Consider the following 27,594-nt stretch of genomic DNA (forward strand, 5'->3'; position numbering starts at 1 on the left):
CATATTCACTATATCTCTCTTGGATCATCAACTCTGTCTGTCTGCAGTGATAGCTAATCAATATGGAATATCTGTATCATGACCCCACATTGGCATACTTACTGTAAGTGTACACCCACTATCCCTAATTAACAAAACATGTCGACATCCCGCACTGAAACCTCGCATTACAAATTATTTGTTTGAATTACTCATGAGAGCGGTCATTACAGCCTGCAAGAGGTGCCATCTTGTTGCGTAGGTCCACTGTGCAAATCTGTTTGAGGTGTCGTGCTGTGACAACTCCCACTCATCATCTTGTGTGCAAGTGAAAAGAAAGCGACAAAAAGTAGAGAGATTTCAGAGGCTTTTAAAACACTGTGGTTTGGATGAACCGTGTTTTAAATAAAAGCAACACCAAATGCCATGCTACTCTAAACGATGACTGTGATTGTGTGACAGTATTGATGGGTCAACATTGTGTAACTGTATCTTCCACTGCTCTTTTGCCATTTATGCTCATTACTGTTTTACTCGGTTGTTGTTCTAAGCTACTAGAGACAAAAGAAACCAACAACTCCGAAAACAACATGTTAAACATCTTTCTTTTACACCATTAACTGGTCTGTTATTTCCAGCTCTGACAGGTAATGGAGGCTTCCTTAATGCATCTGTGTTGTGTCTTATTGAGTGGACAGAAATAGAACCAAAGTGGCACTGAAGCAATAATAAGATTGAAATGGCTTCCTCTTGAGCTCCCAATTGCATTCTTGATTTTCTTAACTGAGAGAAAACATCTTAAAAAGCCATTTTGATGTTAATAAAAATAACTGTTTATCTTGTCTAAGTGATGCATTTATTTATTGAGCAAGCACACAGACAATAGAAAATATAAAGCTTGTGATGTTTTTAGTCGTGTGGCTAAATGACCCTTGCTTGGTTTTTGTATTCAGTGGTTCACACCAATAGTGTTTACAGTAGATACCAGCCAACTGAAGGCAGTTAAATGAATATGAAATTGTACTCTTTTGTAGTTTCGCTTGTTTTCAACAGTGTTTGGCTGCATCCTCTAAAAGGCTTTAAATAATGTCACTTTCATGATACATGTCTGTGATTGAACATCACATAAAATGATTTTACTACCCTTTTGGCATTAAAGAAAAAGTCTGACGTATTGGAGAGTGCATTGATTTGCTTTCTTACCATGAGTTAGATGTACGGTCACAAGCAAAAGTTTGCATAACTTCTAAAGTGGGTCAAAATATACAAAAAGCAATTCTAATATTTGGTTCAGTGTCTCAGAATTGGTACACTTCTACTAAATGTGTTGGCTTTCCGGCACAGGCTTGTTTCTTCATCACATCCCATAGATTCTTGATGGGGTTTAAGTCACAACTTTGGGGAGACCAATCTATAACCTTAACTCGAGCCTGATTGATCCATTTCTTTACCACTTGATGCGTAGTTGGAGTCAGTGTCTTGATGAAAGACTCAACCTTCTGGCTGATAATTTTAGGTTTTCCTGAAGAATATGGAGGTAATCCTTGTTTTTCATCATTCCATTTATTTTGTGTAAAGCACCAGTTCTGCTGACACCAAAACAGCTCCAGAGCATAATACTGCCACCACCATGCTTGACAGAAGGACTGGTATTCTTGGAGTTAAAAGCCTTACCTTCTCTCCTCTGAACATTTTTGCTGGTCATTGTGACCAAATAGTTCAGTTTTATGTGTTCACAGAACTTTCTTTCAGGAAGCATTTTCTTTGTCCATATGATCAGAAGCAAACTTCAGTCTAGCCTTAAAGACATTGCCTATCACAATGTAAAACACAGTTGACTGTGGACACTGACATCTGTGTTCCAGCAGCTTCTAATTCACTGCAGACCTGATTCTTAGAATTTCCTTCCTGATTGTGCCAGTGACACAATTATGCCATGCACTTTATAGGTATATACATTCTTTTGCACAGTTGACTTCACCTAATTTGAGGCATCTTAGAAATGGGTTCAAGTGACTTTTTCTGAATAGTGGCTGATTTGCTGCTTCAGGCCTGTACTCAGTTCCTAAGACCCAGAGTAGTTCCCGTAGTAGTGTTTGTGGCAGAGTCTAATCATTGCATCAAATAGGCCCAATTTAAATTGGCTCAGAGAAGTCAGCAGCTGTAGTCATTTGTAATCACTCACAAAATACTAAGAGGTCTCGGTACATTAAAGTTACCTCTCAGATTAAAAGTGTCATCATAACTTTGGCAGATTTGCAAATAGCATTACAGCATCTGCACACAAGTCACATTCACTGACTACACAGAGATGATCTTACACTTTGCTGAACAGCGGTTCTCTATTTTCACAGCCTACACCACCGTCTCTCTGGCTGTGTGATGAGTGCCTCATTTTATTCTGCTTTGAAGAACTCATCAAAGGTCATGTTTTTCCCCCACACAGATGTGCTGGGATCCCCTTCAGTTTGCTGAAAAGCCCAACAGGGAGGAGAAAGACATCAGCCCAAAGAACTCCCCTACCAATCAGCCCCTGCACTTCAGAGTAGCTTTAATGAAATAGCTGGCTTTGATTACACTTTAATGATGTCATCTAATAATCAGTCATGCCCAAAAAAAGATCACATACAGCTGAGACTATGAAGTCCCCCTAAGTAAAGCAGAGACTATAATAACAATGCTATGCAGGTATCACTTAACCATAAATACCTGGAGAGGTATATTCGGGCTACATGGAGAGATAGATGTTTGTTTTCCAGAGCAGGTCCCATTTAATCAGTGAATGTCAGACAAAATGTAACACATTATTATTATTATTATTATTATTATTATTATTATTAATAATAATAATAATAATAATAATAATAATAATAATAATAATAATAATAATAATAATAATAATAATAATAATAACAATACACTTTTTAAAAAAAGATAACATATGTGGATGCTACGTCTTAGGAAATTAAAATTATGCTCTTTTCTAGACCTCATTTTGTGATCACTGGTGTAGACTAATCATTCTCGTATCAAACTGTTTTAAATGCTTTTCAAATCACTCTTTATTCTAATTATAGGAAGCAGCTGAAATGAAAAAAAAACACATCCCAAGTAATCACTCAACACACAAAGCAAAGCCACAGGAATGAAAAAGCAAGAGAGAATTACACAGTTTCCTATTTGCTGCTTTTATGATTTGGGTACAGGCACCTCCGCACATCATTTCTGAATAAGTCATAACTTTCCAAAAATCAGCAAGTCATTTAAAAGATCATTTGTATCATGCTGGGTTGAGTCATACTGTGTCATACAGCTATGACTGTGATAATTAGCCTGCATTTAAAGCAACTTTTTTGATACATTTTATCACCCTGCAAAACACAGAGAGAGTTTAATTGACTGAAGATAAGCTGAAGAAAAGTGGAGCTAATGGGAATGTTAAAAAAAAGTTTGTTAGTTTTAGAGTAAACTTATCTGAATGGCCACCTATATCCTTTATCTGTCCCTTCAGTTGATGATGCTTCCCTTTAAAAAATATGGTAGTAATGAATGGAGAAGAAAAAGATGAAAAAAAACTAAAGATGTTCTTTTATGCCAGGAAATAATTCACTCAGTGGATTGTTGTTTACTCTGAACAACTTGATGACTTGTTTCTTTGTTCTTCTAAGTAACAGTCAGCAGTTGAGCAAAGATTTGTGACAACCAAAGGTTTTGTGTTTGGCTGAATGTCCAGTGTTGTTAACAGATAAAGAACAGTCCACCATTTGGTGTGTTACGTAACTCACACCCAAACAAACTACAGCAATGCAGTTCACTGAATGTGACATGAAGAGGTCAGAAATGGAGTGCTTTTAGTAAAACATTCCCCAGTTCTTTAAACATAGTAAAATACAGCAGCTGTTGTTCAAATTCACACAACCTTTGCAGGCATATCACAAAGTTTAAAACTCAAATATGTTGAGCATACAATATTTGACACCATCTTTGTCTCTCATTAAGCTCTAAGTAAGCGATATTAGCAGAAATTAGAAGCACATTCTGCAGCAGCTGGACTGACGATGTGAGATTAAGACATGAGAGATAAATAATGTGCTGGCAAGAAGGATTACATCCAAGTGTGTTTTATGTGGCAGCATAATTGTATTCAGCAATGAGGTCCTGTGGAGATGATGATGTTTATATCCCCAGCTGTAGTTAACCAGTGCTGAATGCCTGGGATATCAGAGTGTTATGAAACTATAGTGTAGTTATTGCAATTATAACACACTGTCATCAGCGTAAGAGCACATCTAAAAGGGAAGGCAAACAAAGAAACAAGAAAAGCAGCAGACAAGAGAACAGCTGCAGTTCAATGAGAATAAAGGCTGCTTAGGGAGGGTCAAAAAAATGATTAAGGCATTTCCTCGTGAGATGCCTTGTGGGCAGAGACCGCAAAAGTCTCTTTGTGTGTTTCTGTGAGACATTAGTGTTTGTAATTGAGTTGGGCTGAACAACGCCAATGACCAGGCCCAATGACCAGAGAGAAAAGGTCAGCAACTGGAGATTATTGGGTTGGCATGTTGAAATGCTACCAAACCCCGGAGGGTTTGACCATCTGCAACAAATCACTTTCGACAGATAAACCCATCAGCTGCTATTTGTGGATGCACATTTACTTAGAAGCTATGAGGCTGAAGGTTCAAACATCAGTGCATTAAGTGTTAGAAGACATTAATGCAACACTTTCAGTAGCCAGAGTCAAAACTTGAGCCAAGTCAAAAACTGATGACTACCTCAAGCTTCTTTATGACCCTATTCCTACCCCACTGGGACATAGTCCCACTGCTTTGAACAATATGAAGTCAGATCTTCTCATGCTGTAACCAACAATTTGATCTGACGTTACGCCAGTTCTGTCAGCTGTGTTCAAGTTAACTGATTTAAATTACACTTGAAGTGCTAGCATGCAGGTGCTTCACCATCTTTGCTGCAGTTTCAGGCTGAGTGTGAAAACATACACGGGGAATTAATAAATGGCTGATGCTAGATTGTATCAGGGCTGCACAGTGACTCGGTGGTCAGGACCGTCGGTTTACAACTAGAAGATCCCTGGTCCTGGGATCTTTCTGCATGGAGTTTGCATGTTCTTCTTGTGCATATGTGGGTTTTCTCCCGGTAGTGCGGCTTCCTCTCACAGTCCTAAACCATGATGAGGTTAATTAGTGACTCCAAATTTTTTGTAGGTGTGAATGTGAGTGTGATTGTTTGTCTCTGGATAGATTGTATCAGTCAGGGGGATGTAGTGGGAGGGATGCTCTACTGTGATTGGTGGTTAAGGTTGGAGGAGGTTGGAGGGTTGGTTGTTAGGGTTGGTTAGCTCAGACAGCAGAGGTGAACAAATCCAACAAACAATCTTTGGGATCTCAAAATCAGAAAAGCAAGAAAAGATGCAGTTTGATGATGTTGCATTGTCACCATGATTGCCAATGAAAATCCATCTGACATGACTCATACAGAATTCATGTTCACGTAAGATACATACACACTATTGTTCAAAAGTTTGGCTTCACTTAGAAAGGTCCTTATTTTTGAAAGAAAGGCATTTTTTTCAGTGAAGATAAAATGAAATGAATCACAAATACAGCCTAGACATTGTTTATGTGGTAAATGACTATTCAGAGGTCATTTCCAGCAACCATCACTCCTGTGATCTAATGCTACATTGTGTTAGCTAATGGTGTTGAAAGGTTAATTGATAATTAGAAAACCCTTGTGCAATTATGCTGGCACAGGAATAAGTGTGAGTTTTCATTGAAAACATGAAACTGCCTGGGTGACCCCAAACTTTTGAATGGTAGTGCATGCTTTAAGATGCACAATTTGTGAAAGTGAGCAGTTGTCAAAGATAGTTTGTATTTTGTTTAGACTATAGATTTAACTATAGCTTAAAATGTTGACTTAAGTGGCTCTTTCCTTTCTTACTAAACAAACAATATGTATTTGTCTTAAATGTCTTCAAAAGTTTACTAAAGGAAGTGAAGTAAAAGATCAAGTTATGGTAATTTGACATGACATGCTGCTCAGTGGACTTGCTAAGGCTCCAGAACAATAATGTATTTAATCTTCTTGAAGAATTATTTATGCACTCCGAGGCAGGAATTTCCTGCCTGCCCTTAAGATGCCGTGAACTCAACATAACCCATTCTCACAGTTCCTGCATAATTTATGAAATCCAGCCCAAATTTCTTCAGAGTCCTATGGAAATGACATCAGTGATAAAGTACCAAAAAGCTGACAGGAAAAATGACCCTCCATTAATAATTAATCAGACTGAGTTTGTTTTCCAACAAGTAAGTATAAGATTGATGAAGCAACCCAGAAATTCTGATTTGCAAGTTCCAATTATTTATTTAGTAGATGTCATTTATTTTGAGGCAGACATTTCAGATCATTGCACCAGCAAAAAGACCCCAACGGAATGGTGCTGGTTTACACATTTTAGATGTGCTTCCACCTTTTCAAGGCACCAAAAGTAATTGGACAATTGGTTGCTCAGCTGTTTCATGGCCAAGTGTGTGTTATTCCTTCATTATTTCATTTACAAGGAGCAGATGAAAGATCTAGAGTTCATTTCAAGTGTGGGATTTGCGTTTGGAATCAGGTGAGGTCAACTCTCAATATGAAGTCCGAAGAGCTGTCACTATTACTACTACTATAATATTTTTTTTGGGGGGGGTAGGATGTGCTAAAAGTAAAAGATGCTTAAAATCTTGGCAAATGCTATTGAATTGATGAGTAGTGTTAAAATAAGTGTATATAGTACATAATGTTGAATATTCTGGTTATCACCGATGCAGTCAAGTCTTAGACTCTGGCCCATGATTTAAGACTTAGTTTCCACATCAGAAGCATGACATCATTAGGCTGAAAAATCAAAGCAAACCCATCAGAGAGATAGCAAAAATATTAGATGTGGCTAAATCGACAGTTTGGTACATTCTTAAAAAGAAAGAACACGCTGGTGAGTTCAGCAACTCCAACAAGTAAGTGTTATCTGCTGCTTGTAAATTGCTGAAAGTTGTATCAATGTCCAAATATTTATATTCCTGCCGGCTTTTCCTCTATTGGATGAAGCTTTGATTTTCCAAAGTCTTCATTTTTATCACTGAGTCTCAGGTCTCTGCTGCTCTGGTAGACAGATGGTAGCCCTGAATTAGACCTGTGGTATATTCACTGTTAGTAGGCACAGTGGGAGAGATCAAACTGCTGTCCTTTCTTTGAAAGCTGGCAAGCAATTCCACACAAGCTGTCTGTGGATTTGCACAGTTCATTGCCTGTTTCTCAGAGGACTTTACATAATTTTTATTTCAATTTATGACCACATAGACAACCAATCTATGTTGAATTTGTTCTCCTCAGATAAATTTTAAGAGTCAGGTTTCTAGGAAAGACTTCACTGCACCATACAGTTTTGTTGTCGGTCAGTGAAATTAATAACGGCGCATGTAGTCATGTTGAGGTATGTCATTCTGAAAGTTGGCAGCCCATAAATCATCGTCTTCAAAATATGTGGAACAGAAGCAATACTTGTCAATAATCCTTTTGTCGTTATAGCATGGGTGGTAGCCTCCTCTGTGTGAGAAAGAGCATAATAATATAAAATGTCCTGGAGACAACTTCTGGAACAGAAACTACTTTAGAAGCATCAATACTTTGTGGACATTATAACTAGTGTGCTAATTCCCTTGCAAGGTGGTTTTAGGTTGTTATTTGTAGAGCCTGCTCTGTAACACCTGTAACAACAGTCTAAATAATGTGCACAACCTTCTGTGTTTTCTCTTCCAAACACACCCACAAGCTGCAGCTCCAAGATCCTTTCAGCAAAAATACCTTAGATGAATCTCTCCTGACTGGCATTGATCCCGGGGCCAAATCCATACAGACAATGCAGCTCAACTGCTCTCAGTGTAGAAATAAAGTCTTTACGAGCTGACAAGGCAAGCTCGAAGACTGTGCCAAAATTTGGCTGCTGTCCCCTTTTAGGTAGTCTCCTGGTGCAGCGATACATCTCTCCTGCTACGACTGAAATGTCCCCTTCCATTCATTAAGCAACCACCATCTGCGACCTGCACTGGATCTTTTCCACTATCTCAAATTGCATCTTTGGAAAAATGTTTTTAGAGGCAAATGTGCATAGTAGGGTGTGTGTGGAGCAGTGGTAGAGTTGCCAAACTTCTGTTTTCAACATGCTTCAAGCAGGCGCACATTGACATGTATCATAGGTTATTACTCCACCAAGGAATGCAGCAGAGTTATATGACTGTTGCAGCTGGTTTGTCTGTCTGTCTGTTGTCAACATTACTCAAAAATGGACTAACAAGTTTCAATGAAATTTTCAGGGAAGGTCAGAAAACACACAAGGACCAAGTGATTCGATTTTGGCAGTGATGCGGCTTATAGTCTGGATCCACGAATTATTAAAGATTTCTGTATCATTGTGAGATAGCGGCATGGTCTCACTGTAACCATGACTACAAGTCAACACTACATCACTGAAAAAAATTAACAAGGTATACTTCCTTCAGAACTGAAAATTTCAGTTAAAGTGAGCTCTTTGACACTCTACAGTCCAGTAACTGGACAGTAGCAGTGTCAAAAATGGATTCAGTCAGTGATCTGTGTCATTTGTTATTACTCCTGCAAGACGTTCAGCAGCTCTGTCATTTACATGTCCCTGGCTGGGAGTGGTAAAGCTGATGATTTTTGACGGAATGTGTTATCTTGGCAAATTACTTTTATAAGAATAACAGGATGGGTTGAACATAGAGTCTCGGAGCAGTGATCTGTACATCAAAATTTAGTTTGGCGTCAGTGAAGAGTCCAAGATAGCTGCTGCTGACCTTATTGACTGAATGTCCATGAAAAAAGGTGTGATGAGTCCAGGTTGGGATGTGTTTGATGAGTGAATAACCAGTTCTTTGTTTTGTCCACATTCAGGTGGTGGTAGTTGTCAGAGTACCACTGTATGTGATATATCAACATCCTGTGTGTGACAAAACGGCAAATGTCTGCTCTGAGGAAATGATTCTAATGGCTGCATTTTAGAGTACATCAGTAAAGAGTAATCAAGCAGTTTCAGAAAGTTTCAAACACCATCCCCAGATCAAAAGCAGTCAAGTGTTCTTTGTTGAACCCGTAATCACACCCACCTACGCTACCATTCAAAAGTTTGGGGTCACTTAGAAATGTCCTTATTTTTGACAGAAAATCCGTTTTTTTCAATGAAGATAACATTAAAGGAATCGGAAATACTGTCTAGACATTGATAATGTGGTAAATGACTATTCTAGCTGGAAACAACTGATTTTTAATGGAATATCTCCATAGAGGTACAGAGGAACATTTCCAGCAACCATCACTCCTGTGTTCTAATGCTACATTGTGTTAGCTAATGGTGTTGAAAGGCTCATTGATGATTAGAAAACCCTTGTGCAGTTATGTTAGCACATGGATAAAAGTGTGAGTTTTCATGGAAAACATGAAATTGTCTGGGTGACCCCAAACTTTTGAACAGTAGTGTATGATGTTAAGTGGTCCTGAGGTACAGATATGCATCACTGTAATGCAGGAGATCAGCAAAAACAAGAATTTCTTTGTTGTTATATATTTAACCCCTTGATGCCTGAATTTATTTACAATTATTTTAAATTAAATTTTAAAAAAACTTTTGCGTGTTTTTGCTTTCCAGCTGATGCTAAAGTAAGTGGAGATTGTTAATTTGTTTATTACACACAGAACATATATATTAAAATAACAGATATGTAATAATTAGGTCCCACTCCAACTGGTCCTACGAGAAACTAGTGCTTGCAAAAGGTTCCGAGGTACGCATTGACTATGCACAAGCAGGCACTGGGGGAATGGATATGCTATCTCGGGTGCAGTCTGAATGAAAGTGGTATTTTGCGAATTTGCAACAATAAGCATCAATGGGTTAACTATCATAAAAGTCCAATTATTCCAAAGGCACACGCATAATTCCATTGGCTTCAAAATATCCTATTTCTTTCCATGGCAATAGATCAGCATTAATTGCCTTCAAACAATCTATATTAAACTACATCTAGTGTCTCCATTACTGTTGAATGAAAGCAGACACAATAATGGTAAGGGTGCTTTATATAATATGGTACCAAAGTTGTTTACAACTGTGCACAGGGTAAAAAGTCACAAATATGATCTATTACTGTTCTAGAAAAAAAACACATCAAAGTAGTAGTTATAAATAATTTACAAGAACAAATACATGAAAAAATACTGCACTAGGAAGCAAACACTATCCTTGAAGTCTTTTCATACATCTTCACTGTACATACATGCCCTTACATGTATATTTTATGACAATCCACATCACCTAAATAGAAATGTATTTACAGCTAATCAAAAAGTGTGATCTGAGTATGCAATGAGACAAAAAATAAAGCGGTATCTACTAAGATTGGTAACTCTACAAGATAAACATATTCTTAAATAATGGCAGTAACATACCAAAAACATGGAGTGATAAAAAAAAAAAAAAAACAGTCCAGTGATTTTTAGAGGTTTTTCTCAGCTTTGCAATATTCATAATAATGAACTGTGAAGCAGAAGAAAAAATAGCAGCTTTGACATTCTGTTCATATGATAACCACCACTTGATGAGATACAACCAGGCTAATAAAAGTCATCATGCAGAACCATTACTTATCGGGCTTTCAAATATAATTCCATTTTCTTTGGTTTTTACCACATCAAGCTTTTCTGAATTTGATCTGATTAAGACTGCCACTGAAAGTTAACCCAAATATGATTGTACTGAAAGTTGTCACTCAAGACTACGAGTGTTGACTCCTCGTGCAAACAAAAACCATGAGCTGTGAACTGCCACTGCTCTTGGGATTTATCAGGGCTGGTGACTCAGCTCAGGGCCAACACTTATTCCTCCAAGTTAGCCTGAGGCTCCAAGACTGATACAAAGCAAGTTAACCAGATGTCCAAGCAGACCGAAATGTAAATGTTGGTCCTGACCCTGTGCTAAACCTTTTGGAAGCTCCATCTTCAAGCTGCTTTGTGATAACAGAGGACGTGTTTTCAGGATCGGAGCGTGCGTTAACTGGCCGAGGCAGCTCATAAAGACATCCGCATTCACAAGATGGAACCGAACAGAGATGGTATCTCACAGTGAGCTCCTCAGATCCACATCTCTCCGAGTGAACCTTTACAGTGTGATGTGTAGGCGGGTAAGATTCTGATAAGATCAACATTTAAGTAAAGTATAAGTCAATGCGGTGTCCCCTTTCTTCTCAACTCCAGAGTATGTAAGCCCTCCTGACGACCGAGGGCATGCTGCGTGCCGACTTTGTGAGCTGTTTCTGTGGCAGTGATGTCAATCTGGGCGTACTTGGTGGAGCTCTTTCCTGGGAAGATACAACAGAAGAGCTGGTTTTAACCCAACCACACTTCAGAGTCTAGCATTCAAATGTTTATCCACACTTTCTCTTTAGCTGAACAAAAACAATCAAGCCCTTTTAGACACGCACTCCATTTTGTTATCTGATGTCAGGTTCTTCTCCAAATAAGCACCCTGCTAACATTTCTGTAAAAGTTGCAACAGCAGTCTTGCTAGGTTGGACCTTGCTGTTTCCGTATAACCTTCGACACGGCAAATCTGACCTGCATGCTGGATAGTCGTGCTCAAGATTACAATGTACTTTAAGTTGTGTGAAGTGATTTGGGGAGGGCTTTTTGATTTATTACTCCACCAAGGAATGCGGCGGAGCTATGTGACGATTGGCGTACGTTGGTCTGTCTGTCCGTCTGCTTGTCTGTCTGTCTGTTCGCAACATTATTCAAAAATGGAGTAACGGATTTGGATAAAACTTTCACTGAAGGTCAGAAATGACACATGGACTGAGTGATTAGATTTTGGCAGTGATGCAGTTTATAGTGTGGATCCATGGATTTGTTAAGAGATTTCTGTATTGCGAGATGGCAGCATGGCGTCATGACAACTAGCAGCAGCTGCCTGCTGATGATCACATTATTGTGATCCTACTACAAATCCACCGCTGCGGACTTATCAGGACTTACCATTGGAAATGGTAGAAGGAACAATTGATTAAATTGTGGGGGTGTTTTCAAGTCCCATCAATTCCCACTGCCTGCTACATATTTAGGTCACACGATTTGGCATCTGCACGTAACATACACATGCATTACACACGCCTGTGCTCAGCGCAAGGTAATTTTTTATTAAAGATTTCAACTGTCAGAAATGATACAACAACTGAGCAGCATTGACGGAGTACTGCTCTCTGAGTACGTTTCTTGTTTATTTATCTATTTGATAGGGACAGTGAGTGCGCATGAATGAACGTCTGTTTATACAGCAATAGATGTTGATATGCCGGATAATAGCAACAATGCTAATTTACATCCGCAGTCCCTAGGCAGGTAACAAAAAACATAACACTGAAACATAGGACAATAGGCCACAATAAAAGCACAATACAAAAAGTACACAAAGAAGTTAAAGGTCAATGGTCACAAGACTGGTTCACTTTCAGCCACTGTTTAAGGTGAGTTTTGAAGGTTGGTAACGTGGAACACTCTCTTATGGAACACATTCCATCACCAATATTGGCACATAAACATTACAGAGACAGTTTGCATGTTAAAATCACAAGACATCTTTTATGCATGTTGAGTTTTTCCCTCACTTCTTTTTTTTCCTTCAATTTCTACGCGATCACAAACTGAAAATCTTCAGGTTGGATACTGAGCGTCATCACAGCTGCCAGAATATTTTTTTATTTTACTAAAAAAGTTTGATCCAGTGATTAAATTGATTAAAGTCGCAATACTTTTTTGTCAGGTCCATTTCTTTTATTACAAAGAATGTCGGTTTCATTCTCACAGCAGGCTACTTGCAGTAGTATTATTATTATGAGTGTAAATACTTCCCATAATTACATAGTTGGTAGTACATACTGATCAAAATATGGCAACTTTAGGCTGAAGATCAATGAAAATACATTTTAAGTTAAGGTTGCTATTAGTTTAGGTTAAACATTTGGTTGTTTGGTTTGCATTGTTCTTCATTATTCATCACCTGATGTAAATATTGACCATTAATGTAAAAGTGATGTTTGCCTGAATGAATGAATTCCATCACTTCATCAGATGGATAAAGCAGTAATGTTAGGTTTTTCCCACTTGAAAAGGACTTTCAAATGAGGAATGACTAAGATAAATAAGTAAATATGAAGCCACAATTACCATTATCTTGCATGTCTTGTTTAATTCATTATCTTACGTCTCTGTGCTAAGCTAAGTTAGCTGGCTGCTGGTGGTCGGCTCTCGTCATCCTGACATGCGAATAAATCACGTTGTTTGGAGCCACATCTTTAAAGCATCCATCTTCTTAGTTGTAAAGGTTTGCTGTTTTTAAGGCTTTATTATAACAAGCGGCACATCTTTTTGCTTTCCACCTCTGGTTAATAAATGACGACATTTGAAGATGTGACCGAGCTCCTTTTTCACTAAATGCTAATATTCTTTGACCAATACATTAGGGGCGAATGACCAATAAATTAATCGGTAATTGAAGGAATCACTTGTTGCAGCAAACAGATAATTCCAATTAAATTAAAAAAACAAAACTTAGCTTGGACAAGTGATGACAACATCCAAACAAACATGACACCGGTCCTCAGAGTGAAGTGGATCTCTGTCCTCACTGCTGATTTGACTGCTTTTACTATGTAGGTGAAAGTCACAACACAAACAGGAAAAATATGCAAATGACTCCACTGAAGCCTTTAAAATTCTGTTCATGTACTGTCTTCCATATGCACATTACTCAAATTACCATAATTTTGCTCCCTTCCTTGCTTGAAAATCAAGTGAGCAAGATGTCAGGGTTTAATTGCAGAGTCAGTCCTGGTGTGCATGAATATCACTAAAATTTATATATCGCTGCACCGCTGTGTTCCGCTTGAGTTTATATATTTTAGTGTCAAAGTGGAGGAACTGAAAACCAGCTCCTCACAACACATCGATAGTCCCAGGAGGGGGATCCATTAGAGCCAGTGAAGTCACAGCTGTGATCTGAATGCACTGTGACCCTCTTTCAGTTCTGAGATAGGATCTCCTCTGAGGTGACAGATTAATGAGGCCACATGCCAGGATATGAACTGTATTGCTGACATTAGACATTAACCTCGCTCCTGTCAGAGCGCTAACGGTCCTCGTATTCCTGAGGGTAATGACGCTAATAGCTGACTTGCCTGTCAATTACAGCTCACTGCCATGTCTCCAATGACAAAAGCTCAACTATCGCTTACTAAGATGACAGGAAATCATCTAAGTTTGTGATTACTGTGACGCTGACAAAATAAAGTACAGTCATACACAAAAGATTTTCATATACTTGTAAAGACCATGTACAGTCAGGTCCATAAATCTTTGGACATTGACATCATTTTCAACATTTCAACTCTGTTCAGCACCACAATGGATTTGAAATGAATCAAAACATGTTTTAAGTGCAGACTTTCAGGTTTAATTTGAGGGTATGTACATCCAAATCAGTTGATCGGTGGAGGAATTGCAACACATTTTATATGTGTCCTCCACCTTTTCAAGGGACCAAAAGTAATTGGACAGTTGGTTGCTCAGCTGTTCCATGGCCAGGTGTGTGTTATTCCCTCATTATTTAATTTAAAAGGAGCAGATAAAAGGTCTAGAGTCAACTTCAAGTATGGTATTTGCGTTTGGAATCTGGTGAGGTCAGCTCTCGATATGAAGTCCAAAGAGCATCACTATCATGAAGTAAGCCATCCCTAGGCTGAAAAATCCAAACAAACCCATCAGAGATAGCAAAAACATTAGGTGTGGCCAAATCAAAAGTTTGGTACGTTCTTAAAAAGAAAGAATGCACTGGTGAGCTCAGCAACACAAAAAGACCTGGAAGACCCCAGAAAACAGACTATACGCAGCCTTTAAAGCATCACTGTTTTGCTCTCTAACTGGCTGGAGACCAGCCCATGTACTTTTCAGCAGGTATTTGAAATGCATCCTTACTCTGTGCTGGCTGATGTGCAGCAGTCCCTCTGGTGCCATGCCCTGGCTCCTGTAGCTCCAGCTCCATGTAGTTGAGCTGTTTCTTGGACGTGGGACTTACAGGAATATTCACGTATGTCACACTTTCACTCCAAGGTCTTTCAGGAAGTGGAGCCTCTGGAGGGAAAACAAACACTGCCCCTGAAAATGCATGCGTAAATTAAGAACAGATGTTATTCTGTTCATTGAGCCGGTGCTTCTTTTGAAGTTTCAAACAATTTTTAATCCAAATTCCCTGAGAAAACCAAAATTAGTGAGTAATTTATCCTGCTGGCGAAAATGTGTCTGTGCAGCTGCAGCATGTTAGCTTATACTCCACCCTCATGCCTCTTTTAAATTTGAATTGTTACGCAGATGACAACCAGTTCCATTTATATTAGACAATTAAGAAGCATATTTAAATCCCATAAAAGAGGTTTTCATCTGCTGTCATTTGTTAGTCAATCCCAACAACAGAAAGCAGTTTAGGTGAGATAATTCAAAGCTGGACACACAAACACTTCACCTCTAAAAATCAAGTTCAATCACTGTATTCCTTAAGTAAATATACTGTCATACGTCAGAATCATACTGATAAGCTCATAAACACTGCAATAACACATTATTTTTCCTTTCCATCTCTTCATATTTATATGTAGTGATACAGATGTGCTGTAATTACATTGTTATGTTGTAGAGGCTGTGCAATATGAAACATTTTGGGGGGGAAAAACAGAAAGATTTCACCTGCTATTGAGTCTTCCTAAGTGGCAGCAGACAGTGGCCATTACCCACAACTGAAAAACATCAACCCCAGAGGACACTCATACAATCAGTGAGAAGCCATTAGACGCCAGCAGAGTCTCAGTGGGTACAGCCTTTGGCAACATCTAACCTAATTGATCAGACACTAAATAGGCCTTGCAGAAGTGTGGTGTTTTGTAATGGCTGCCATTACAACAGTGGTTTTTGCCCACAGCTCTGGAGGAGGAAGGGCGACTTTTCAATAAGACACTTAGAAAAGCCTCCAGGGGAAACGCTAGAGGAAATACCTGGTGGTCACCCAAACTCACGAAGTCATCTGCTTTTGAGTGAAAACAGTAAAAACAGTTCTAATCACAACTGTGCCTTCAGGGTGAGCAGGGGTTGTCTTTTCTAAAAGTTAGTCATGAGAGAAATCAGATGAAATCACTGGGTGGAAGTTTGCAACAGGGCTCCCAGATGGCACTGAGGAATGTCCACGAATGGTAGTTATCTTCACGATTAATTCTCATCATGTAACTGCTGTTGTGAAAAAGCCACAAAACAACTGTAGGAAATGCGATAGCCAACGTGTCCTTTTTGTTTTATACATTTTTACCAATCTCCACAAAGCGGGTGCTAGTTCTGGGTGGGTGAGTTGGTTCAACTCTAAGAACTGGTTTGGCCTTCCACGAGCCATTACATCACAATTCACGTCTGTAAAAACACCAATGTTATTATGTAGCCTCCTTTATTCACTTTCCATGCCAGTTGGAATTTTTATATCTTCACTTGTTTATAAATGTTGTTGCAAACAGCAGTTGCCATGTGCGTATGCTGCTCTATGAAGCAGTGTTTTCAGCAGTCTTTCTGTTTGTAAGCCGCTCGTGAACACCAGCTGGTGATAGTAAAATTGAACGTCAAGGAAAGGACACAAATAAATCATTGGCTTTCCACAGACTGCTGCCTGATTACACATTCATACTCAAGCTATGGCTTTTCCTCTCCTTTTTTGGACTAGGCAGACAAGCTATGTTTTGTTGTTGTTTGATTTTACTAATTTTTTGTTGTTCTTGTAGGTCACAATAATCCTATCCTAGCCCTTAACGTAAGAATTTCTTGGCTCTAGCCCAGCAAAGTGTTGGTGTTACTCTGGAACCTGTTTGACAGACCAAAAGTCAGTTCTTTGGCAGTCAAAACACCAAGAAAAGGGTTCAAAATTAGGCACTGGCTCCAAACCAGGCCTCCCACTGCCTTGGTGGCCAAATGGTGTTTTTCTATTTATAACACAGTGCAAAGATTCATTGCATAATCACGCATGCGCTTTAAAAGGTCTTGTACAGTCTAATACAGATTGTGAGCAAGATCTTGTTTTCAAAAATTCTTTCAATAATTGCATGGAAAGTTTTAACTCTTCATTTCACTTTCAACTGAGCCTGCATCCTCACATGGACCTGGTCACCTCCTGCATGCCCCTATCCATTAACTTCCTCCTGAACAGGATGATGGGAAACAAGACCTCAGAGCCGAGTTGAGTGTGCAGGTACATGAACATGACTGATGCGTTTGGTGCCACATCTTGACAGCAGCTAGGACTTTGTAGAGCAGGTGTGCATTAGACTGAGGGCATGTTCCTCTGTGTGGGATGCTTAAGTGGCCAAACATCTCCTGACAACTGTCCTTTCACCTCACATCAGGGCAGGTAGTCTGCCATATATAGCTGCACTCTCTGTTTACTCATCTGTGTTTCCTCTCGACACAGTCTGTTACATAACTCAGTTTATACTCAGAGTTACATAAAATGCAGATGAAGAAACAAAGGGGCACTGGGTCATCCATGACAGTTTTCTACTGTAAGTTAACTTTATAGCTACACAACACAGTGTGCAACATAATGCCTGTATCTGGTTTTCAATAGGACTCGTCATATTCACAAAATGAGATGAAACAGACAAACAGACCCAACCTATGGGTCTAAAATGGAGGAAGTTCTTGTATTCAATGTTCATTATATAGTAAAACCATGTTCATCCAATAAGGCCACTTGGAAATTTACACTTCATTCCATCTCAAATCATCACATTTTTTGAATACTTTCTGCTCAATCATCTCTGATTTGCCTGAAATGTTTCAAGCATGAAATATGAATATTAAAAAAACTGCTTGATATATCAAACACTTTCTGAGAGTTGAACCACAAAAACAAAACTACTTCAAGACGGCCTGATGAAAGAACAGACTTCTGGAGTTTCAAAATAGCACATTTTTAATTAGTTTTCAAAATTCTGTTTCATTTCATCAAACCAGTATTCTGAGATTATTTGTTCCAACTGTCAAATGTTGCAGATTCTAAATTTATGGCACAATGAGAAATGACAGTGACAGTTTCAGGCTTTTTACAGTTCCTTAGATATCGTCATTCAAATATAGCCTCAAATTTCAGTGCGCCAAAAAACATGCTGAAAGTTGGCCAAGAGGGATTTTGTAAAAGCTATTTTATCTTAAAATATCAATCTAAAATTTTACTGCTACCATTTATAGATACATACATTTATGATTAAAGTTTCAAGCAAATCGAAGATGATCAAGTAGGAGTCTGATGATTGTTAATGGAATGACTCAGCTGAACTCCGTTTGGTTTTAAAGGTCACAGCTTTTCTAACCTGTGTGTATGTGATCACAGGTGTATTCACTGCTGTTGCATTAAAGTGTTTTTGATATAGATTGTCTAAAGTTTTTGTTTTTAATTGTTTATTTGCTTGTAGACTTGTATGTCTGTTATTCAGAGGCTCAAAATGAGAAACTCAATGCCACAGCAGAAAATACACCTGTGTCAGTCCGCATGTCGGCATCATGGCTCCATGTGGAAAAAGAGTTTCCAGATGGACTGAGCAATCTGATTGTCTTCCCAAAGAAAACTTAATACTGGAAGATCAGGATTTCATGGCACTGTGCTGCTTGCACAATCTAGTGCTGCATAGACATGCAAAAGCTTCACACCTGGCACAGGGGTTATGAGTAGAAACTGGAGTTGCTGTGACACCTCAGAGTGAAAAGGGCATTGCAAAACACTGACGGTAATGGACAGCGTCCAAGAAAAACAACCATGCTTGCTCTTCAGCATGAACCTGCAAGATTACACTTGGCTAAAAAGATAAAAAGCCTAATGAACATGCTTTGGTCAGATGGCAATAAGATAATTTTGTCTGGCTCAGATGGGGTCCAGCAACATTTAGCGTGAACCTGGCTCTGAGGAAGAGGACTATTCCAACATAATAATAAATCACACAGGAGTCAGGAAGTCAGGGAAAATGTGAAAACTATGATGTGGTCAAGTATGTGACATGGGGTATTTTCACAAAAAACACAAAGCAACACAATCATTCCCGTAAATAGATGCTGAAACAATCTAAAAATCTAAACTGTTAGTTCTTAATTTGACATCAAATCAAAAAGCCTCTTGCTCAACTTAGAAATAATGCAATTGCTCTGATACTGCACAGGGTTTTACTCCCCTCTGCTGTACACTGTAGTTGGCTAGGCTAACATCCGGTGCAGCCGGACAGTATGTAAGTCAGTATGTGCACTGAACTAGCTATGTAGAAATAGCCACCTTGTGAAAGCATTTTTCCTTCAAAATCCCAGTCCATTTCCCTGAATAGAGTCAGGTAAAGATGTGACATGTGGTGTATGTGTTCCTACTATCACCCTTGGGGATGTTATGCCTTGTGTCAGTCTGCTTTTATAGACTGAATGATCCTCATGTTATTTATTCACTTTAGTTCACGCACGCTAACCAGCAGGTGATCGCTTATATGCTGATTCTGGTGCAAAGTTCATCTATTGAATTTATGTCCCCTTAATGGGTTGTGGTTATTGTAAGAAGTAATGCACAACCACAAACAGAACACAAAAAGAAGAAATAAAAGAATTCATTTGTGCAACTGCAGATACAGTTGAGAAATTTCTTTAAAAAGAATAAAATAGATCAAAGACAGCTGTGTTGTGTTGATTACTTCATGTCTGTCTCACTCACCTTCACTCTCTTGAAGAAATCTCTGCTGACTACAGCTGCCCATTAGCTCATACTTGCTTTTTTCTTCTGCCTGAAACACACACACAAACACTGTTCAATAAAATTTGCAGTCAGTGACTAACCCCAACAAAGAAGTTTCTTAAATAAGCAGTGTGATAATGATTTTCTCTATGGCTCTTTGGACACATCACTATTTTTAGACAGCAGGTAATATTCACAATTTACTGAGAACCCTATTACTATTCTTTGACTAAGTCTTAGAAATAGAAACACTGTCTGCAATGCTTCAGCATTATGCAAGGAAAATCATGCCTTTCAGTTTGTGGCCCCAGAACCTCTGGTTCCAGACAGCAACTGTGACGTGAAAATTGGAAGTCAAGAAGAATGTATTGATTTCTGTCTTACAAAGAAATGACTGTATGCATCATGCTCACAAAGAAGAATTACTTGATTGGACCTTCATCACGATCAGAAACACAGAGCTTAGAGCATTAAAATGAATCAACTAAGTATATTATCTCATTTTCTGGCACTTTGACACTTGAACTGCAAATTTCAAGCATATAATAAGCATTATAATCCTAAAGGCTTCACACACGATCACCAATCAAATGCAATCAACAATATTTTTCATATGCACCACCTAACAAAAAATAGTGACATATATTTTCTTTTTAGCAAAAACATAATTATGAAATGATAGTGTATTTATGTCTTATTTATGCTAAACTAAACTTAGGTGGTAGGGTTGTTTTTAACCCAGTAATCTCCAACAGCTCGCCCACATCTGTGGCTCCATCTCCTTCCCTTCTGTATGGTTGTCCATGCACACTACGTCAATATACACCGATCAGGCATCACATTATGACAACTGACAGGTGAAGTGAATAAAACTGATTATCTCTTCATTATGGCACCTATTAGTGAGTTGGATATATTAGGCAGCAGGTGAACATTTTGTCCTCAAAGCCGATGTGTTAGAAGAAGGAAAAACAGGCAAGCGTAAGGATTTGAGTTTGACAGAGGCCAAACTGTGATGGCTGGATGACTGGGTCAGAGCATCTCCAAAAGTGCAGCTCTTGTGGGATGTTCCTGGTCTGCAGTGGTCAGTATCTATCAACAGTGGTCCAAGGAAGGAACAGCGGTGAACAAGTGTGGAGTGAAGGCTGGCCCGTGTGGTCTAACAGATGAGCTGCTGTTGCTCAAATTGCTGAAGAAGTTAATGCTGGTTCTGACAGAAAGGTGTCAGAATACACAGTGCAGACTAGTAAGAGTGCCTCTGTTCACCGCCGAAAGCGCAAACAATCAGCACGTGAGCATCAGAACTGGACCATGGAACAATGGAAGAAGGTGGCCAGGTCTGATGAATCGCGTTTTCTTTTACATCACATGGATGGCCAGGTGCGTGTACGTAGCTTACCTGGGGAACACATGACACCATTAAGGGAAGAAGGTAAGCCGGTGGAGGCAGTGTGATGCTTAGGGCAATGTTCTGCTGGGAAACCTTGGGTACTGCCATTCATGTGGACGTTACTTTGACACGTACCACCTACCTAAGCATTGATGCAGACCAAGTACAGCCTTTCATGGAAACAGTATTCCCTGATGGGTGTGGCCTCTTTCAGCAGGATACTGTGCCATGCCACAAAGCAAAAATGGCTCAGGAATGGTTTGAGAAGCACAACAGCGAGTTTGAGGTGTTGACTCGGCCTCCAGATTCCCCAGATCTCAATCCAATCGAGCGTCTCTGGGATGTGCTCGACAAATCAGTCTGATCCATGGAGGCTCCATCTCTCAACTTCCAGGACTTAAAGGATCTGCTGCTAACATCTTGGTGCCAGATACCACAGCTTCAGGGGTCTAGGGGAGTCCATGCCTTGACGAATTAGGGCAGGTTTGGTAGCAAAAGGGGGACCAACACGATACTAGGCAAGTGGTCATAATGTTATGCCTAGTCAGTACACATGGACAGAGTTGACATGGCATGATTTAAGAGTGTTGTGTCGTTGCAAAAATGTCATCAATTTGCCTTTATTTCCTATGCCTTGTGCTCAAGCACAAACTGTTCATATACTGTACAAAGTCATAGCAAATGCTGCAAATCGGGTCTTACATTATTTTAAAGACAAAAGTTACAGGATTGTAAATGGTATGCAGAAAATTTATACCAATATTATTCTCGGCAGACAAAAAGTCCCCGTTTCTACATCACCTCCAGGTTTTCTGACATTTTTACAAGTAATTTTATGGGGTTTTCTTTCTTACTAGCTGAAGATCTGCTTATCGATGGACACGGCAATTTGCAAATAAACTCTCTCAAACGACTTCACTTGCAGACTTTGGTAGAAACTAGGTAGGCGGCTATTCAAAGGGAAGTCTCTGGTGTTCTCAGTCAGTTACTGCTGTGCAACTAACTCAGACAAGGTACATGGAAAGAGTAAAATAAGTTGTTTTAACATCAGATATTCCCAGGTTGCAACATTTTAATGCAATAAGCATTTTAAACATCAGTATCACAGTTGATTGTGTCAACGTGAATGAGGTCATTTCATAAATTGTGCAACTCTAGCTGAAGTTAATGCAATCTAATCTGTCAGGCCTGCAATAAGTGCTGTTTTCACGCAGAAAGAACAAGGCTTTACAAGTTTCTCGACTTATAAAACGACAACACAGTTTAACAGCACAACAACCACTTGACATGTAATAATAGACACAAAGACTCAGAACATCACAGTCAATACCCGCTTCTTAACAGCTTGTTCTCATTCAACTAATTAAAGAACAAGTTCAAAACCAAAAAATGTTGATTGGATATAGTTTTCATTTTGTTGTTCACAACTCAAACATCTTTTAAACCAACTTCTGTCAGCGTCCACTTATTCTTTACAGTCCTAATCAACTGGTATTCTCATGATATCAGACAATTATCCAAAACATTTAGCTGAATGAATTATGCAGTCAACATGTGACAGCAGATGATAGCATGAAGTGGACTTCAGAGTTTTGGAGTGGCCTACCTCTGAGTTCCTTTCTGGCACCCGACTTTCCATGATCTCATAAGCAGGATCAGCTCTGCGTCTTTCCTCTTTACTATTAAACCTTTTGTCTGGTAGGAGAAACAAAAATAGTGTATTTACATATTGCAGACAGAAAGCAAACTGCTTTTAAATAGCAATATCCAGAGCAAAAAATTATTTCACATTATGCTGGTTTTGTCAGTTTTCTGAAGTAAAGCAGAGAAATTGTTCTTTGGGAGTCAATGTGTGAATTCTTGCAGATCCAGAGGTGAGAACAAAGACAAAGTGGATTGACTCATCATCTCACAGTACATCATATTATTACTAATGGGTACATAGCATCCTTTTGTTGCCAGGTTTTAGGGAAAAAGCTGTATTAATCATGAATAATGTGCAAGAGACAGGCATCACACTCTGCATGCTGGTAAAGAGGTTCAAGATGTAACACTTTTATGATGCTGTAAGCCTGCAGTGTTGTGGATGAAGCATGTTGATGTCTTCTATTTTGGCACACTTCTCACACTTCAATGTTCCAGATCTTGGTAAAATGCAGTTTTTAAACGGTGATTTATTAAATATTTATTGAAAACCCTCTAACAAAGTAATTGCCCGCTAAACCTAATAACTGGTTGGTCTCTTGGCTTCAACAACTGCAGTTAAATGTGTGTGATAGCTTGTGATCAGTCTTTTACATCACCATGGAGGAATTTTGACCCACTCTTCGCAGTAGAATAGTTTTAATTTGGTCACTTCAGATGATTTTCGAGCATGAACTGTCCTTCTAAGGTCTTGCCACAGCATCTCAATTGGACTCAAGTCCAGACTTTGAGTGAGCCACTGCAAAACCTTCATTTTGTTCTTTTTGAGCCACTCAGAGGTGGACTGACTTGTGTGTTTTGGGTCATTGTCATGCTGTATAACACATTTGTGTTGAGCTGTAGGTCATGAACTGATGATGGATCTTCTCCAGGAGGATTTTGTGATAGAGAGCAGAATTCATGGCTCCATCAGTGATGACAAGTCATCCAGGTTCTGAGACCATCCCACTACCACCACCATGTTTCACTGCTGGTATCATGTTCTTCTTGTGGAATACAGTATTAGTTTTACACCAGATGTACCAGACCCATGTCTTCCTAAAAGTTCCACCTTTGACTCATCAGTCCACAAAGTCTAGGAGCTCATCCAGATATTTTTTGCAAATGCCAGGCGTCCCATGGATGTCATTTTCTCCCAGAGTCTTCCTTATTGTGGAATCATGTAGATGGAATTTAACTAAGACCATTGAGGTCTGCATATCCTTTGATGTTCATCTGGGTTCTTTTGTGGCCTCCTGGATCAGATATCGATACTCTCTTGGAGAAATGTTTTTAAGCCGGCCACTCCTGGGAAGGTTCACCACTGTTCCATGTTTCTCCATTAGTGGATAATGTCTGTCACTGTGGTTCTCTGGAGTCCCAGAGCCTTAGCAATGACTTTATAACCATCCAGACTGATGAATGTCAATGACTTTGTTCCTCATCCGTTCTTGAATCTCTTTAGAATGTGGCATCATGTGCTGCTTTTTGAGACCCTTTAGCTGCTTCACAATACCAGACGGGCTCTATTTAGCAATGTTTAGGTTCAACGAGCCTGGCAGTAATCATATATGGGTGTGGGTGGTGATATTGAACCCAACTGACAAATGCATTTGGCAGAATAGCATCTAAGGGGGAATTACTTTTTCACATAGGGTAAGATAGGATGGACAGCAGTTTTCCTTACTTAAAAAAAAAAAAAAAATCATCATTTTAAAAATGCATTTTGTGTTTTCTTAGGTTATCTTTGTCTAGCATTAAAATTAGTTTGATGATCTGCACCATTCAAGTGTGACAAATATGCAAAAATAGAAGATTTCAGTAGGGGGGCAAATACATTTTCACAGCACTGTATATTAGAGACAGATTGATGCACCAGCACTGCCAATTATCACAGATAATATTGAGTTGACAGCAGTTACTGTATGTTTTAGATACTTCAGAAACAGTGTCACCCTTACATAGTCGCTTAAAATTGAAAGCCACAACAATTCGCTTTTACTTCAGTGTATACAGATTAAGTTTTTGTATTTTTTTTTTTTTTTGCTTTTTTATTAAGAACATGAAATTTAATCAGAAAAACATTATCAAATTTTTTGGTACCACTGTCAAATAAACTTTCTAAAAGATTAAAGTTGGAACTAACAGCTTTAATAGTGTATACATCATTTATAGATGATAAATCTGTTATCAGCCACTAATAAGAACAACATTTAATGTGAATAATAGCCTGTACTAATAGAGTTTTAGATGTTACATTGTTATTAAATGCTTAGTAATTTGTTAATAACTGGCTTTTCAAGATCCTTCGTAGCCCTTATCTAAACTTGAGCAGATAGTCCCATCAATCAGAGAGACTTACCAATGTTTTCAGCTTTAAAGCTCTCAGAGCAACATGGCAAAAGGAAAGTTTAGAGTGCAGCGAGGTAACAAGTGGTTGATTAAACAGAAAAATCAAGAAGGAAAGTGTCTTATATTTAAAAGACAGAAACAAAGAGAAGATTCATTTCAAAGGACCACAAGGAAAGAAGGACACCAGAGGGTGATTTGAAGATTTTCGATCAGCTGAAGAGGAAACTGCTGAAGACGCCTCTTACCTTCATTGATCACTGTCCGACCATTCATCTCTTCATACTGTAACTGCCCATCCACACTCTGGGATCCATCACTCTGACCGTGATAGAGAAGCTCCTCATCAGTAGCACCTTTATGCTCTGGGCTTTTCTTCAGGTGCAGTGGAGTTTGGAAGGTTTGCAAAGGGGAAATGTCCTTGTTGCAGTACATTTCAGCAGGCATGACCCGTGGTGGAGGATGGCAGCGCTCTCCTTGACACTTCAGGCAGTTTTCATAGATGACAGTTCTTTTCTCTTGCAGTGAATCTGGTAATGGTACAGCTGGTGCTAAATAGAGCTCATTGCCAAAAGCAGGTCTCATTGACTCATAGAGGTATAATCTATGTGTATTTGCATCTGGCTGCCTATCTGTGCTTGAAAAGCCAAGCAAATCAGCTAAGAGACTGGCTAATTTCTCTCTTCTTTTTTGTGGTATCGGTGACTTCTGGCTTGTCTCCACTGTCGGTGTCTCTATGCCGTGGATGCGTCCAGAGCCAGGAGTGACCCAGGATTCACTGGGGCTGCACGGTGGTTTGTCAACACTTTGATCTGCTGGATTGAAATTATGATGTTCTTCAGGAAAAACCCTTAAACAGCTATGATTTGTGTCCCAAATCAAATCAGCAAGTTGTGCCTGCTACATCAAAGGTGTTTGTCAACACGCATCAAAACTTCTGGTCATGCATTCAAAACAAGATCCATGCAGTGTGGATAGAAGACTTAAGCTGATTATTCTTACTTGGTATGGCAGGTGTTACTGAAGAACTTGAAGGGATGCACGGTGTTCCCTGTGAAATAATAAAGAAAATATGAATAATACAGTATTTTTATTTATACTTTCACTCCGCCAAGGAACGCGGCGGAGTTCTGTGTCGATCGAGGTTGGTTTGTCCGTCTGTTTGTCTAATAGCAACATTACTTAAAAATGGACTGACGGATTTGGATGAAATTTTCAGGGAAGGTCAGAAATGACACAAGGACCAAGTGATTAGATTTTGACAGTGATGCGGCTTATAGTCTGAATCCACGGATTTGTTAAAGATTTCTGCACCATTGCGAGATAATGGGATGGTGTCACTGTAACTATGACAACAAGTGAACACTACATTAGCTGCCTGCTGACGATCACATGATTGTGATCCTACTACAAATCAACCACTGTGGACTTACCGGGACTTATCTGTGGGAAATGATAGAAGGAACAATTGATTAAATTGTGGGGGTTATTCCAACTCCCATCAATTCCCACCGCCCACTACATATTTAGGTCACGTGACTGTGTACCTGTACATAACATACACATGCATAACACACACCTGTGCTTAGCACAAGGTCATTTTGTTTGTGGGTAAATCTATATTAAATGGCCATATTCTATGGTGCTGTGATTTCTGCCACAAATTTTATCAAGATTTCAGCTGCTGGAAATGATATAATGACTGAGCAGCCTTGGTGAGTGCTTCATAATTAGTCAACAATATTTATAACTGCTGTGGGTCTTTATTCACCACAATTTGTTATAAAAATATTTTTTCTTCAGTGTCACTGCTAAATTGTTGCATCATGATGTCAGTCATTTTATCTCCAGGCATTGGGCAGCTGCATCATGCTCTCCAGCTTGGTTCACTGTAAAATTTCTGAGAACCTAAAAGGTATGGGACTACTTGAAATGATCAGAAAACATGCACCAAAGACTATCCCAGTGACTGTCGGATGCTTTTACACATCATGTAGTGGTATTTTGGCTTTCCTTGTAAATTTGCTGAGGAAGTAGCCAGACCAAGCATGTTCAAGCCTTATGGAATCTGTGTAACTGCAAATCTAGTGGTTAATGCTTGGTGTTTTCTTTGAACCAGCCCTTTAACTGTGAACCCATAGACACTACAGTTGTGGACTGTGTTACTCCGACTAAAGGCGATAAATGCCCACCCACAGTATTTATGCCTGATCTATCAGCTTCTGCCCAATGACTCATGTTGAATATATTTCACTGTGGACTGACTTAAGGGAAA

At 39.1% G+C, this 27,594-nt stretch overlaps 1 protein-coding gene across 5 annotated transcripts in view; it reads right to left on the minus strand.

Annotated features, from left to right (window-relative positions):
• Nucleotides 1-10,119: 10,119 nt before the first annotated feature.
• LOC111578257 (protein Dok-7-like) overlaps nt 10,120-27,594 on the minus strand; it is a 34,800-nt gene continuing 17,325 nt past the window's right edge. Inside the window, exons 8-13 of one of the 5 annotated variants that reach the window (XM_023284919.3) lie at nt 26,322-26,370; nt 25,568-26,134; nt 22,894-22,982; nt 19,877-19,946; nt 15,082-15,261; nt 10,120-11,414 (exon numbers count right to left, since the gene is read on the minus strand). In XM_023284919.3, the coding sequence (XP_023140687.2) occupies nt 11,278-11,414; nt 15,082-15,261; nt 19,877-19,946; nt 22,894-22,982; nt 25,568-26,134; nt 26,322-26,370 (1,092 nt within the window). In that variant the 3' untranslated portion in view covers nt 10,120-11,277. The other 4 variants (XM_055007920.1, XM_055007919.1, XM_055007918.1 and 1 more) reach the window with 4 other exon arrangements.

This window comes from Amphiprion ocellaris, chromosome 23 (assembly GCF_022539595.1).
Source record: "Amphiprion ocellaris isolate individual 3 ecotype Okinawa chromosome 23, ASM2253959v1, whole genome shotgun sequence".
NCBI classification, from domain to species: domain Eukaryota; kingdom Metazoa; phylum Chordata; class Actinopteri; family Pomacentridae; genus Amphiprion; species Amphiprion ocellaris.